The sequence below is a fragment of the Canis aureus genome, chromosome 27, assembly GCF_053574225.1.
Source record: "Canis aureus isolate CA01 chromosome 27, VMU_Caureus_v.1.0, whole genome shotgun sequence".
Lineage (NCBI taxonomy): Eukaryota > Metazoa > Chordata > Mammalia > Carnivora > Canidae > Canis > Canis aureus.
The window spans coordinates 25,936,874-25,952,715 of record NC_135637.1 but is presented as its reverse complement, the minus strand read 5'-3'; the positions used below and the strand labels follow the sequence as shown (position 1 = coordinate 25,952,715).

The 15,842-nt window shown below is 47.3% G+C and overlaps 1 protein-coding gene across 3 annotated transcripts in view; it reads right to left on the bottom strand.

The window, feature by feature from the left end:
• Positions 1-15,842, bottom strand: part of ZNRF3 (zinc and ring finger 3) — a 157,550-nt gene that overhangs the window by 12,516 nt on the left and 129,192 nt on the right. For 2 of the 3 annotated variants that reach the window (XM_077874192.1, XM_077874193.1), the window contains exons 3-4: positions 616-690; positions 64-195 (exon numbers count right to left, since the gene is read on the bottom strand). In XM_077874192.1, the coding sequence (XP_077730318.1) occupies positions 64-195; positions 616-690 (207 nt within the window). Of the gene's footprint in view, positions 1-63; positions 196-615; positions 691-7,645; positions 8,097-15,842 lie in introns of those variants that run through there. The other variant, XM_077874194.1, reaches the window with a different exon arrangement.

Genomic DNA, 15,842 nt, shown 5'->3' with positions numbered 1-15,842 from the left:
CTGGAATAAAAGCCCAAAGGATGGGTGCCCGGATGAGTCTGGCCAGGGCTGACGGAGGCTTACTCGAGGAGGGCGGTGCTGAATCCTTGCTCGAGCTACTTTCTGTTTGTTGACAATGTTCATCAACTTGATGGCATCTGCACCCTTCACATACACCACTGGCCTCTTGAGCGGGTCTTCTGAGCCCTGGTTTAGCTGAGGAAGAAAAGACAGTTCTGGTTAAAAGACGTTCTTGCTTTAAGAAGCAAGAAAGAAGAGGAGAGGTTGAAGGAAAAGAATAGCTAATACCATTAGAAAATCCTGAAAGTCTTCAAGCATTATAGCCTTGGAGCTTCCAAAGGACAAGGCTGAGAATAAAGCCTGTTTTAGGACAGACTGGGCAGGCTGAAGGCCCAGAAGGGTCTCTGAAAATGCCCCCCAACCACTGACTTCCTGGCTTTTATCTCCTCTCAATGGCCTTGCTATGGAGTAGGAATGATGTCTAAACATGAGTTTCTAGTGCCAGCAGACAAGTGCAAAGCCCCGAAATGAGGGTGATGCCTGTGTGACAAGCCCAGCTAACTAAACGTGCTTCTCTTGGGGAGGCTGCCACACGGCGTGGCCCGAGGACTTTACCTGGTCAATAGCTTCGGGGTTTTCCGACACATCAAAGATGACCGCAGTGGCTCCCCGCTGCACTGCCCGCTTGGCCTGGCAGAGTTAAAAAGAAGAGGTTGGCACTCTTGGTCCTCTTACCTTTCCAAAGCTGGCCTTGGAAATCACACCTGTATTCGAATGCAGAAATCTGACAGTCACCAACTTCCGTGACTTTGGGCAAGTCACTAACTTGTCACTATAAAAAAGGGGACAATTCCACCTACATTGTACAGCTAATCTGAGAACCAGAGTTGTTAGACGAGGTGAAAATCAGTGCTTGATTCACCTTTGTCTTCCTATTTAGCCAAACATTAAAAACAAATCAACAACCTGCCCAGTCAGCACGAAGGTACTGGTTTCAGTATTTTCTGCTCTAAACACTGAGCCACTGGCAAACCAAAGTAGATGCCTTTGGTCCTTCTCTTGTGGTCCTTCTTCCTCCCTCTGTCAGCCAGCGCTGCAGTTAGGACAGCACACTGAGTATTTCCAAAGGAATCTCGAAATGGTCAATTTAAATAACTGACACAAGCCGAAGACCTTTGGAGATGCTGTCAGAGGAAAAAGCTATGAAAAAAAAAATGTAAATGGGGATTTAGAGCAGTTGGCTGCCAAACCTGGCTACACATCAAAAACCACTTGGGAAGTTTGTAAAGCAGATTTCCTGGCTTGAACCACAGAGACTGATTCAGCAGGGTTGGAGTGAGGCCCAGGAAACTGAGTTCTGGAAGTTTTTGGAGGGATTGGGATGATCCAACCACTTGGGGAACTATGGATCAGAGAGACACGATGAGACTGTTTTAGGAACAAATGTGAAAGGGGTGGGATTCTTTTTTGAGGGAGGATTCTTTCTATCCCAACAAATCTTCTAACGTCATGTTCAACTAAGCAGACAACAGGATAAAATCTGTGGAAGAACAAGACATAAGACCTAACCCTTGCTTTTAGGAACTGGAATCTTGTTAGAGAAGTTAGGAAACCTCTAAGTTTGGGGGTGGGGGGAGCGGTGAACAACAACAACAAAAATAAAACCCCAAACCTTCTATAAGATGGGAAAATAGTGGCTGGTGTTTAGAGATCAATTCCATGAACCAGAATGCTTGACGAAGAATACAATTTGAAGAATTCCTATTGAGAGAAGAATCACTACAGGGAGGCAGCCTAAGGACGCTTCACTGATCCTAACTAGCTGACAAAGTGGCTGGACCAATGGCTTCTCAAGCCCACTAGAGGGCAGTCTTACCCCGCAGCTTTAACAAGACCATTCCCGTACCAGGCACCGAAGCAGCAGGACTGTCACATCCTCAGGGGCACTGCAAAGTCCCCAGCAACTAACTAGCTGAGCTGAGCCAAGCTGAGCCAGGGTGCCCTGGGTGTGTGCCACAGGAGCTGTCCTTCTGCCCCTGGGACTCCTCCGTGAACGGAGAATCCATGTATTTCAAGTCCCTTCTACCGCTTGTCCATCCCACCCCATTGCCTCACCAGCAAGCTGCAGACAGGAGTGACTCTCAGGAGCTATTCCTGGCTCTGCCTCTGACAAGCTGCCAATGGTGGGCAAGTCACTGAATCTGAGTCCCAGTCTCAGTTTCCCCACCTGTAAGAGGAGGAGGAAGCCTTCTGTGATTATCACTAGGGTCCCTTTCAATTCCTAATCTTGACCACTTAGCTGAGAGGCAGGGGGCTGTCCAGAGCCATGGGGTAAGGGTCACAGTGGCCCTATTACCCGCCTCCAGTGAGAGAGGAAATGATGGCACAGTGAGAAAGCTTGAGGTCATGTGGCATCATCTTCCTCCAGGAAACGATGGCACAGTGAGAAAGCCTGAGGCCATGTGGCATCACCTTCCTCCAAAAGGCTCTATAGGGACACAGACTCCCTTGCTGGAGGCCAACAGTTCATGGGCCCCAGAGTTAACAGTTAAGTTGGCGCTGTGTCTTCTACTCAGGTGATATCCTAGTCTTCACAATTCTTTCCTAGATGGAGAGGGGCCCCAAGTAAAAGCACCAAAAATGAAGTAATAAACAGGACCCCTTGTTCTTTTATTTGGCTTTCATTCCACCATCAAGTGCATCAACTAGCACCTGAGGGAATGTGCATTCAGACCCGTCCTGGTCAGGTGGAGGATGCTGGTGCAGGTGGAGAGCCTGACAGTGGCAGAAGAAAGGCTGCAGGACCTGCAGGAGTGCAGTGCTTCAGCCATGTGGCTGTTTCTGCTTCCAGGCTCCCCTGCTCCACAGGAACATGGAAGACTCAAGGACCTGGAGGTGGGGCATGACCCACCCAGGACAGGCACTTTTTAAAAGGCATTTTATTATTTTTTTTAAAGATTTATTTATTTTATGATAGACATAGAGAGAGAGAGAGAGAGACAGAGACACAGGAGGAGGGAGAAGCAGGCTCCATGCCGGGAGCCCGACATGGGACTCGATCTGATCCCGGGACTCCAGGATCAGGCCCTGGGCCAAAGGCAGGCGCTAAACCGCTGAGCCACCCAGGGATCCCCAAAAGGCATTTTAAACAAAATCTAGGATGGTTGAAGGGTCTTCTGGTATCTATAGTAAAAACTGCAGGTCAAGAATAAGGTGCTTAAAACCCAATTAACATACCTATTTAACGGACTCTGACATGACCAAGTACAAATATTTTGAGAAAATGAGAATTCTCACAGTTGACTTACTTTAATGGAAGTTGCTATTAAATAAGTTCGTATTTCCTGCCCCTACCAGGACTAGTCAGGAGGGGAGTCAACCCAGGGTCCTGTTGAGAACTGGCCTGTCAGGAGCCAGCTCAGGATTTAAAATAGGCCATGAATAATCCAGATTTAGAAAATGACACATTTATTATACTATTCCCAAAGCAAATTAAAAAACAGAACACTACCTTGGTCACACTTTCCCTCTCGCCTCACATTTTCAGTTAAAAATAGAGGAGGCATATTCCTGAACCAATCTTCACATCTAAGATCATTTCTTCGTTTTACCTACTCAAGCTTGGGCCCAAATATTCTTTTTTCTTTCTTTCTTCCAAGTAGGCTCCAGGTGGAGCCCAACATAGGGCTTGAACTCACGACTCTGAGATCAAGACCTGAGCCGAGATCAAGAGCCAGATGCTTAACCAACTGAGCCACCAGGTGCCCACCCCCATCCCTGTCCCTGAATACTGTTTCAAAACAAATCTAAACCATAGATTGGGAGATTACATAGTTGGGAGATAGTGGTCTTGTGATCATCAGAAACTCTATAAAAGTCACAAAACTCTCAAGATAAGGCTGTTTCAAAGAAAGGATGGAAAAGACACAGCCTGGTGGATATGGCTAGATAAAGGTCATGGGTAAACCAGACTACTGTTACAGAAGGCAGTTACCCTTGAACTGTGTGCAGACTGGCACGGAAAGAAGGGCATGAGAAGGATGTGAAGGGCAGGAAGGCTTCCCCAAAGCAGCCCAAGGCCCTCCTTGCCATCACTGCCCTCTGCATGCCCTTCCCCCAGTCCCTCCCACACAACCCTCTTCACCTCTGCTGCCTCAGTCAGGCAAGGGCAGGTGGGCAGGTCAACACCAGCCAGCAGGTGACTAGAAGCCCAGTGCTAGAATGTGGAACCAAAGGTTGTCATGGTCCTTTATTTACCTTTCCAGGGCTGCAAGGCCCAAGGCTAGAATTTGTCCACAGCTACTGACACAAATATCAAAAATGCAAACATCTGCACACTTACTTACATTTTGCAAAGTACAAATTTCAAGCCCCGGGACACAGGGTCCTACTGTGGTTGGCACTTACTACAATGCAAGTCTCCTATGGTTATTCAATAAATGTTTATTCTGAGTGAAAGAAAGCCTGCACCATTCTCTTGGGTTGCTGCTCCCTGAATGTGGATGTGGTTTTTCCCTACGGAAAGTGCTTCTATCAATATGTTTGAGTCTCGAATTTCCAGACGGGAATAAGGCATTCAGATGAGAACAGTTCCCACTACTACCTTGAACTCAAAGCCTCCAGACTGCTTTAGTTTCAATTAACTTCTAGAATTCCTATCAGGAATGGATCTGGCACCCTCCCCAGTGTGTGCAGTCACACCCAGACTTGGTTACTCCCAGCAGCCCTTGGGCACAGACTCCATTTTTCATCATTGTTTATGTTTGTCTAGTACTGGATGTGGTGGACTCAGTGCCTAATATTATGGGAAATCTCTCACAGAATATTATCTTAATCGAAAATAACCCAATGATGACAAAAAAAGCTTTGTCCCAAACTCCTGACCACATGATAACCAAGGAAACTGGATGGTTAATGCTGATATGAAGACCTGTGTCTTCAACCTCTTATAGGAAATCCTGATATTTGGGGGCTCCAAGGCGGCTTTTTTTTTTCTTTTTTTGATTTTGTGTTTGGTGGGGTTTTTTTTTTACACTTATCATAAACTTCCAACAAGTCATTAAAAATTCCTTGTAGACATCTTTAAAGCTGTGAAATACCCATTCACATACTCTACTTACTCATGTATTTTTGATATTTGAACTATTCCAGTTTTTTACTATAATAATTAATGCTACATTGAACAAATTGTGGCTTACATTTCAAATTTCCTTAGAAGGGAGGAGGCCCAGGGCCAAAAAATATGAAGATTATAGTAAGAGTAATAATACAATCCACATAGGCTTTTAATTCCCCTCCTTTTAAACCCACTCAATTCTTAATTTATCTGTAGTGACAAAATAGAATGGTGCAGAAATTACAAGAAAAATTTGTCAACACATTTAACTTCTGGGTAAAGTGACCTGTGGTGAGCTGGCTAGGAGAAGGAAGTCAGTTTGAGAGTAACTCTCTGCATATACTTCATATGCAGAAAGATACTCCAGTGTGAACTACCATGTGTTGATCATACCTACAGATTCTTCAAGGTCAAGTTCATGTGCCACCCCTCCCATAAGACAGGTTTTTCTCTACAGCTTAATGCAGCTCTTATCCCTCTCTGGGTCCTAATATTTCTAAGGATTTCTCTTCTGCCACTTACGACTTTCTATGATGCATCTTCCTCTCAAATATAACAATCTTTCATGTTTGTTATTTATAAAAGTAAAATGTGCTTACTGTGAACACTTTTAAATAATTTAGAAACTAAAAGCAAAAAGTAACTGACCTATTACCCCCAATATCCCAAGCTTTATTTATAACATTAACAGTGTGGGTTTACGTTTTATCTTTCCATGTTGTTTTTTTAAATCCATATATTGGCAAGAATAAAATGCATATATTTACTTATATATCAAAATTCACTTAAAAATAAATTATATATACATACTGTTCTGTACCTCCCCCACCTTAACTCAACAATTTATTCAACAATATTATATAGATTTGTATTTAAAAATGTCATTCTTCTTACCAGCTACATATATTATTTCATTATATGGAATATTCCATATTATATTGGAATTCCATTATATGCAATAATCTATTATATGGAATAATTTTATGGTTGTACTTGAGCTTAAAACCATCTCCCTGATAGGCATTAAGCAGATTTCTACATTTTCTCTATTATAAACAGTGCCATATTGATATTCTCATACTCACATCCTGGTGGCATCTATCATTAATAAATAGCTACAAGTATTCTTGCTTAGTCAAAGGGTATAGACATCTTACATATAAATGGCTGGCCTGGGTGCTGGGCTAGCCTGCCTCAGAGTCTAAAAGAGCCAGGAGGTGGATCTCACTGACCAGTTTGTGTGCCCCATAAAGTCTCACAAAGCAGATTGCCCTGGGCATGGTTCATACTCAACAAATTAACATAGTAGGTGGGAACAGAGTTTAATTCTATTTGTAGTGCCATGTATTCATTTATTTGTTAACAGTAGTAATTAACCAGTTACTATGTGTGCCAGGCCCTGGGGATACGTTCAGCAGGAAGCAGCAAGTGGCAGATCCCTGTCCTCATAAAGCGTACATTCTGCAAGGAATGCAGGTGCAGCCCTCTCTGAAGAGGGCTGGGGAGTCACAAGGAATAGTCTGTGTATTTCATTCCAAGGGCAAATGGGGTAAAAAATTTTGAATATGGGCTCAGCTATCTCATGTCTCTACTGCAGCTTTTCCCAAAGTATATATCACAGGATGAGATTTTCTTGGTCAGTGTCCTTAGAGAAATGCTGCATATTCCAGAGTGACCCCTGACATTGACAGGGCACATTAGTGTGCTAGAGGCTCTTATCTACCTGGGATCTCCCATTTTTTTGGATACAGAATCCTTTTGCAGCAACTCCTGTCCATACCCTCCCTTCTCTAGAAGATGTTCTGGAACCCACTGCTCCACGGTGGGTGGTACGCCAATGAGAGAGGAATACCGCTCCTTATTCATGGCCCTGCTCTCTAAGGTACAGGTAAGGTAGAAGGCTGAGGATATGCCAGAGATCTCCATTTTGAGCTGGAAGACAAGTAGAGAGAATACACACTGCAATCTAAATGAGATGGTTACTGGTATGAAAACATCCAATTACATAGTTCAGTTTGACAACTACTTAAGAGGTCCAACTGTGTGCCGGACGTCCCTAAGAAAGATTCAAGATGAGACCTTCTAGAAGTGCCTGTCATTACACACTTGCTGCTGCCCTGGCAGAAGAGATCCTGCTTAGAAAGGAGATCAGAGTGTGGAGATCTCTTTTTACCCAAGAGAGCATTCACTTGCAGCTCTCCTCCAATACATTCATAGAGCAGTGTGACCCAAAGTGGCAGAAACCATTACTGTGGAGAACCCCAAATGGCACCAGAGTCCCAGGGCATGGTTCCTAGGACTTGGCATCAGCATTCTGCTTCAATGCAGGTCCTCAAGTTCCTTCTGTGGCTATTTCCAAAGTAGAGCACACTGTCCTGGGCATCTGTGGGCCATTTCTTGCTCAGGCTAATACGGATGCCTGGGGTCTTGCTGTAGGCCTACCCTTTATCTAATCCCTACCTTTCTAGAACCTAGGCTTCCAGGGGCCAAGCTAAACCTTTGCCCTCACCTCTACACTCAACTGCTTACCAAGTTTTGCTGATTCCATCTTCCAAATTCATCCATTGTTTTTCCATCTCCATTGCTGCCCCCCTGTCCAGGACACCTGACTTCTCAACATGAGTCACAACATTTGCCCATGGGGGTTCCCTAGCCCATCCCAGCTGCCCCTTCCGCCCCAGTGTGGTCTCTACCCAGCAGCAGAGGGGCCTTTCTAAATCACAGCTCTGACCTGTACCACTCTCCTCCAATAACTGTGTTGCTGTTAGGGTAGGCCGTGACCTCCCCACTGCTGATGGCAAACTCCATGCTCCGACCCCCAAGTCTAACTGGGCTGACCTTCTAGTTCTCTGATGGCCTGCGTCCTTGCTGCTGAGGAACACACTACCTCCCCCATACCAGCTAGCCTTTACCTCTGCTAAAACTTTTGTCAATTTAGGTGCTATTCCCTCCACACTGCCACTGCCTGAGGCCTGACCGTGCCCACCATTGGAGCTCTTATGACATCATGCTCTAATTGTTTACTCAAAGTGCCTCCTCACTAGATAGAGGGCGGCCAATGTGTCAGACTTCTTTCCTGCCGAATTCCCAGAATCCAGCAAAGGGCCTGGCACAGGGTAAATGGCCAAGAAATGTTTGTTGATTAACCTAAAAAGATCAGCTTTTGCCCTCGGGGTTAGCATCAAACACTGGAGTCCCTGGTACTCCAAGCACAGACTGTAGCTCGGCTCTTGGCCACCTGATCTCCCGTCTCCTTTGACTCTTAAAATTGAGAAAGGTCTGTTCTCCTTGGAACTCGAGGTTCTGTGTATTTGACACTTTCAGGATTTGGTTTATTAACTGCAGGCACATCTTCTGCTGCAGCGTGCTGGGCCTCCTACTGGCGGTTAGTTCTAATGCTGCCGTTGTCTCTGGGAAGCCTCGACTGCAGCGGCTCTGCCTCACCATGGATATTTATCAGGCCCCAGGCCTCTGTGTGAACACATCTCTGATGTCGAAGCTCTTAGAAAACAAGACTGAGCGCCTGCACTGTTTGTTCCTTCCACTCTCTGGAGGAATGCAAGCTCCTTTTAGAACTCTGACCAAAGGAAAACTCTCACCAAATGACTACCCTTGGGCAAATCCACAGGAACAGATGGCATGAAATGCAGCTTTTCACAGTTTCCTCCCATTATCACTCAGGGGACCTTGGCTTTTCTTCAGCCTAAGAGACTCCTGGAGCCTACGGAACCCCTTGAAACCTGTGGGGAAAGATGGCCTGCACCAAATGGAACTGGTCTTGGGAAAGTGAGCCAGTCAGCCTTCGCCACCTAGTGCGAAGACCGGAAGCTTGGCTTTTTAGGGGAAACTGGTGGCAGATTCCAAACTCCCAAACTCAATGATGGCCTCATTTGGGGCAATGAGACCAAAGCACAGGCTTCAGACACACATGTGCCTAAGGCTTGAGCCTCAGGCATATCATTGCCAGGAATGCTGGGTGCCAGGAATAAGCCTGGCGCATGCTGCCACTGCCGCAGGGCCTGCTCTGTGGTCAGGGAGGGACAGGGACTGTGAACACGGATGGAGACCCAACCAGCCAATCCCAGAGACTGGCCATGCCTGACACCCACCTGTGTCTCTTGGCTGGTCCTACTGCAGTCCAAACAGGCACCACTCAATGGGTCCCTCTATGCCCCGCCCTCTAGAGGCCACTAAGAGGATTTTAAACCCTCCCTCCTCATTTTTTCCTTTGCACTCCCCCCTTCACTTAGTAGTGACCACCCAGGCACCAGGCTCTTGATCATTCTGGTCAGCTGCTGTTCCCTGAAGCATGAGTCACTGCTCCACAGGGGATACTCTTGCCAGGCAAGGGGGCTCGCAAGGCCGGTCTCACCAGTGCCCTGTTTTCCTACAGAAACCTTTCATTCCATAGGAAATGAGGTCACACACCAGAGCACATGGGCAACCGGTGAGAAAATACCGGTGCCAAGAAGGGGGCGGGTGTCAGAAGTGCGGAGGGAAACGACCCTAACACCCACAAACCACCAGAGCAATCACCTGCCGCTCTGGGGTAGGGTAGGGAGGAAGGGGTGCACCTAGCTTAAAAAAGAACCTGCTTTCTTTAAAGCGTATGCAACATAAATGATTTTACCAAACCAAACTTGGAGAGTGGTTAGCTAGTTTACTTTCATGATTCGGAGCCCCTAATCCATAGCCTGAAGGAGATGGGCAGACAAAACGGCCCCATGGGTGAAGAGGGGCGGGGCGGGGCGCCTGGGCAGCCACGCAGGCTCACTTTCCCCGAGTGGGAGAGGAGGTGGGTGGGGGTGCGGGGTGGGGGTGCGGGTGGGTGGCGCAGCTCTGCCCTGCCCGCTCCGCCCGGCTCCTCGCTCCAGGGCTTGGCTGCAGCCCGGCCTGACCTTCCAGGTTTCGCTGGCAGGAGATCAAAGTGCCAAAGCCACAAACACAGCTCAGAACTCAGAGGCCCCCGAGGCCCTCCCCCAGGGCCCCTCCTCCCCTCCACCCTCCGGCTTCAACCCCCGCCCCCCAGCCCTGCTTCTCCACGCCTTCCCACAGGGTCCCTCCCTGCTTCCCCACGCTCCCCCCTCCCCACCCAGTGGGGGCTGGCCTTTGGGGGGCGGGCTCCCATCCGGCCTTCGCTGACCCTACCAGGCCGGCAGCGCCCCTCCCCATCGGGGGAAGGTATTTCTCGCCATAATTAAAGTCATTAAGCCTCCAAAGGCTCCTGTCGGCTGCTGGTTCTGAGCTAGAGAAGGAAGATGATGCATTTTAAGTCCTAGTTAAGATTATGCTGATCTATTTAGGAGGCATGTAGCAGCGAGAATTCAGCGGTTAAGTTAGTGGTTAAGGCTGCCTAAATTTAAATAGTGTTATTTATTCTCAAAATATGTAGCAGCCCCACTTAATTTCTCCTAATTAAAGGAACCGACAGAAAAGGCTGGAGTCCGTGGCCATGTCACGGCGCCATTGCACAGGTTGGTACCCTTTTCACAATCAGAAAATACTGGGTTCAAACGGAAATGCATTACCCCAGATCTTAATCTTAAACATAGACATTTAGACCAGTTCCAAGAAACACAATGATCCTCTTTGTTTTAACACCTGACAAGGAGCACCAAAAACCCAGGAAGCCTGTCCACACCCTCCTTCCCATGGCCACTGCTGGGTGATTGGATGTTATGGAAAAACTGTCTGCAGTTGGGTTGTTTCATGAGATGTCTCTGCCTGGCACAGAAACTTTTGGAAGAGCTTGTGAGCTGCTATCTTGGGTTGAGTTTCCAAGAAGTCCCATTTCAGGGCCAAAGTCAGCAACTAGAAACTTTAAAAAGGACCACCCCCTTCTCTGCATATGACAGGTTAATACTTGTTATTAAACAAGTGTTAATTAGGTGGTGTACTTGGGCTTCACCAGGAACGGTGCCTCCAAAGTCTGAAGACGGACCCTTAGCCTCCCCTCTGCTAGGAGGGATGGAGGACAGGCTCTCTGAGGGCGAGCGCCGAGCTCCTGGCTACCTCAGCCATCAGCCATCAAGCAGGGCAGACTTGATTCTCATCAGTGGCCCATGGAGGAGGCAACTGGGAAGACTGAAAAAATAACCATGCCGGGGCCCTGCTCCTAGAGATGATTACTTCATCTCTGTGGAATGGAACCCCGGCAGCAATATTTTTCCAAAAGTTTCCCAGTTAGTTTTAAAATTCAGGTAAGGCTGAGAACCGCTGAGCCCAAGCTGCAGGAAGCTTCCGGATGACTGTCAAATGTGCATTCTGGGGCCCCTCACCTGGTTCACTTGGATTGGTGTAGGTTCAGAAGCTATCTCACCAGCACTGGGGCAATGCCTACCATGGGGCAAAGGAAAAGTGTCTGAGCATTCCTGCGTTAGATGGTAAACTGAGGGCAGCCTGGGTGGCTCAGCAGTTTAGCGCCACCTTTGGCCCAGGGTGTGATCCTGGAGACCCAGGATGGAGTCCCACGTCGGGCTCCCTGCATGGAGCCTGCTTCTCCCTCTGCCTGTGTCTCTGCTTCTCTGTGTCTCTCATGAATAAATAAAATCTTAAAAAAAAAAAAAGAAAAGATGGTAAACTGGAAAACAAGATTATTCTGATTATATGCTTTTCTTATTTGTATTAGGAGGAAGAGAATCTGGATGAAAGAATTTTTGCATGTCTGAGGCAGGCTTGCTCCTAACATTTGTGGGGCTTGGGACAGGAACCAACAAATCATGAAATAAATTATATGCTACCCTTCTATCTTTATATACACCTTCATAAAGACCTGAAAGGTCACATTCAAGTGACATTTCTTTAATTCTCTAGGCTTCCTCATCAGAATGTGTCACTGTGGAGAAAGCAGATTCCTGACCCACTCTGTATTTTGAGAGGGCTTGTATACATGTAAGTAACCCCCCCAGCCTCAAGGCCAAGGTCTGGCCACCCTCTTTGGGAAGAGGGGTGTGCTCCCAGGGCAGTCTGCCCCCAGGTGGGTGGTCCTGGAGAAGAGGTCTACCAGATTCTGGAAGCCAGCACTGACTCCTTTTGGGCGAATTCGGGATCCTGGGAATGATTGAAAAGGGGGCTCCCCCTTGGACTCCTCACCTGTTGGCCAGAAGCTTTAGAAGCAGGGCCTTTCTTACCTGGTCTCTGGACAGTATTGGCCCAAAGCATCATATTCCAAGAAGGGAAAGTAGGCAAAGTACCTATTATGTACCAGGCAAGGCAGTAGATACTTTCAAACAGCATGCTGAGTCCACACAGCAACTCTGCAGCAGAGAAGCTGTTGACTCCCATTTTATAGCTGGAGGCTCAGAGGTTACACCTCCCAAAGTCATGATGTAGGGAGCTGACATGTGACCACATCCTCTCTCTGAAATCCCAGGCTACAGAAATACTCTTGTTATCCTAGGGGTTTCCATAATCAAGTGTGATAGAGATGTGGTTCATATCTATCAACAGGAATGTTGAAACTCCAAGTATTCCATTAATAACTTATGAATTGTACTTCCCAATCCTATAAGGAATTCCAGATGGCTCTTATCCTAACCCACTTGGACTACGTCGTCTTTGAAACTCCCTTTCCAAATGTCTTGCAGCCCGTATAGTCGACATAAAGAGGGGTGGCAGGCTGGAAAATTCTACTTTTGTACGGGGTTAGCTGCTTGAAAGCTCATGCTTATTTTTGTCAGAGGGCATATTTCATTCAAGGGAGTTTTATCTGTTGCCGTTTTAGCCAATGCAACCTCACAACAATACCACTTTCACTCCATATACTTCTTAAGGATCTACCAAGGTGGTTTCAGAATAGTCCCCCCATGTGCCCTGTTGTATTGTGTCCTTGAATCTATGACTTTTTGTTAGAATTTCAGAATGATACAGTTTCATTATCTCTTAACTTCACATCAAAATCATTTATAACAGCAAAAGAACCAAATCTCTCCCAGTCTCTAGAGAAGGGCAGAGTCCCAAGCCCTTCACCCTCACCCCAGCTCCCTCCTCAGTCACACTATTCTTATCTGGGTGCAATCAGTTTGATGACACCTCCCAGCCAAGGTGGCCTTAAGGAAGAATACAGCCCGAAGGGGACCTGTGAATGGATGGGCCAACCTTCTTTTTAGCATTGCCAAGGAGCAAGGAGAGGGGGAGGAGCTGTCACTTCATACAGCTTGAGCTGAAATCCTGGCTCACCTTGCCATCTCTGTGACTGTGAGCAGACCTGATAGTCTTTCTGTGCCTCCGTGTGTTCAATGGGGATAACGCTAAGAGGACACATTTTCACAGATGTTGAGAGATGTTAGGAGACTAGGTAAGAACATGCCCAGCATATTTAGGCCCCATCTCCCTCCTTGGACATGACACATATGCTTTGTGCATCTCTTTTGGGCACCTGCCCTTCCCTTGACTATCTACATACAAGATTCTTCTCTTCTCCAGGAAAGAGAGCCTAAATGCCCTGCTTGATCCTCCTGCAGGCCCAGTTCCCACATGGAGCAGCAGGCACTCAAAAGTCACAGTGACTCTACCTTCTGAAGGGTTCTGGAAGCTGATGTGCATATCATACACACAGGAACATCACAGTTTAGGGCAAGAAATGATGCCATGGCATAAAATAGGCAGAAGGCAGACAGTGGCTGTCAGCCCAGCCTGGGGAGCTTTTTAGAACTACAGCGGCAGACCCCTCCCTAGAGACTGAGGGGCAATGGGCTGGAGATGAATCTGGCTCTGCAGGTTTGAAAGCTCTCTGGGGGGATCCCTGGGTGGCTCAGTGGTGGTTTCGCACGCCTGCGCCTTTGGCCCAGGGCGCGATCCTGGGGCCCCGGGATCGAGTCCCACGTCGGGCTCCTGGCATGGATGGAGCCTGCTTCTCCCTCTGCCTGTGTCTCTGCGCCTCTCTCTCTCTCTCTATCATAAATAATAAAAAAAATAAATCTTAAAAAAAAAATCTGAAAGCTCTCTGGGTTGATTCTTAGGCACAGCCAAGATAACCACAGAGACTAAGATCCTAAGGAGGTCAGAGGAGAGAAGGTGGCAGGGAGTGTGCTTCTTAACCATAACTCCTCATTCCCTTGTGCCTCCCCTTCCAGAATTGCCAGATTCCTCTCTCAGTTACACTATTTGGTTTCTAGAAACCCATTTATGCCATTTTAACTCAGATGTCAGGAAAGTCCTCGTTAAAAAGAAGAATACACTTCAAGGCAATAAACAATTTAGCTCCTTGTGATTTCTGGCTATGAGAATGATACCGCCTTCCCCCAGAGCAGGAACCTAGGTCCTTCACAATCAAAGGTCTTGGGAGCAGTGACTATCCCAAGCACCCTTGGTCACCAGCCCCTAGACCGGCCTGGAACCCAGAAGGCAGCAAATGCCGTGGAGGTACAGATGCTGGGGAAAGGGCTGTGGGCACAAGAGCAATTCTCTATCCCATATGGGGCAAGCTTTTGGGGCTCACAGTAGAGGTCCTCCTTTGGCTTCTACTCCACAGGTGTCGTAGGGCCTCAGACATGGGCCTCCACCCTCTGGCAAGACAGAGCAACAGAATGCAAATTCTAGAAGTGTCTTCTGCGATAACAGAATGATACAAGTTCTAAAAGACCTGAATCCCGAGGACCCCATTTTCAATTTTAAGTCCTGTTCTTCTTCACGAAACACATGCTTTCTTCAAGTAAGCCCTCAAACACACTCTGAATGAAGTTAACCAAGTCACAGTACTTGGATGCTAATTGTCAACTAATATCCCCTTCTCTGCCAATAAGTCATGATAGCTTCTGCCATTAGGAACAATTCTAGTGACAGAGCCTGGGGGTGTGGTGGAGAAGGGACACAAGATGTAACAGTGGAGATCATGTGTTAGGCTGTAAAACATAATAGGAGTTAAACCCAGAAAGGCCTCATTTTAAGGTCTAACTAAAAGAACAAGTCCTATAATCCCATTTCTATAGGTCAGCAAGCTGAAAGCCATGTTGAAACTCTCATTTCTTCCAAATGCATTCTAGTCTTAATGCTCAATAGTCATCACAACGGTGGTGATGATGGAAGGGGAAGGAGAAAAGCTGACTAGGCTTGGCTCAAGGTGGCCCTCCTTGAGCCAAGAAAGGACAAGAGGTCAAGGGAAAGGATGCTTTTGGGCATCCCCACCAGGAGCAGCAGCTATAGTACTCCTACTCCTAGATTCGTAGTCCCATCCACATCCCTGTGTTTGGGCTGCAGAACAAAAGGGGGTTGGGGGGGGTGTGCATCTGTGCCCATGCAGAGCCACCAATCTATTGACTTAGAGAAATGGAGTTAGGCCATTTCAAGCAAGGAAAACAAATGAATCCAGAGCTCGGCTGTGTGGGGCTGCCTTGAAGGGTACTCCAGTCAAATCTGGAATAGATGAGCTTGGATGGGGGTGTGTATGTTATGGACTGGTGTGGTCAGGAAGGGCTTCATGGAGACTAAGCTACCCAAATGTGGAAGAAGGGAAGGCTGGCCAGGACCTGGGCACACAAGGGTGCTGGCTGAGGCTGCAGACCCTGCAGGCACAACAAGCACCACAAAGTGAAGAGGTTCACAAAAGGCAATGCTTGGTTACATGGAGACTGCACATCACAGTCCACTCACAAGGCCATCTATAAACACTGACCACTGTTTTTATTAACCAATCTTTCCCTTGGTGGCAATCAGCATGCCCACAGGTTAGTTTCTGGTACACAGCACAGCATCTATGCACAGCCCCTATGGTTTACTGACATATTTA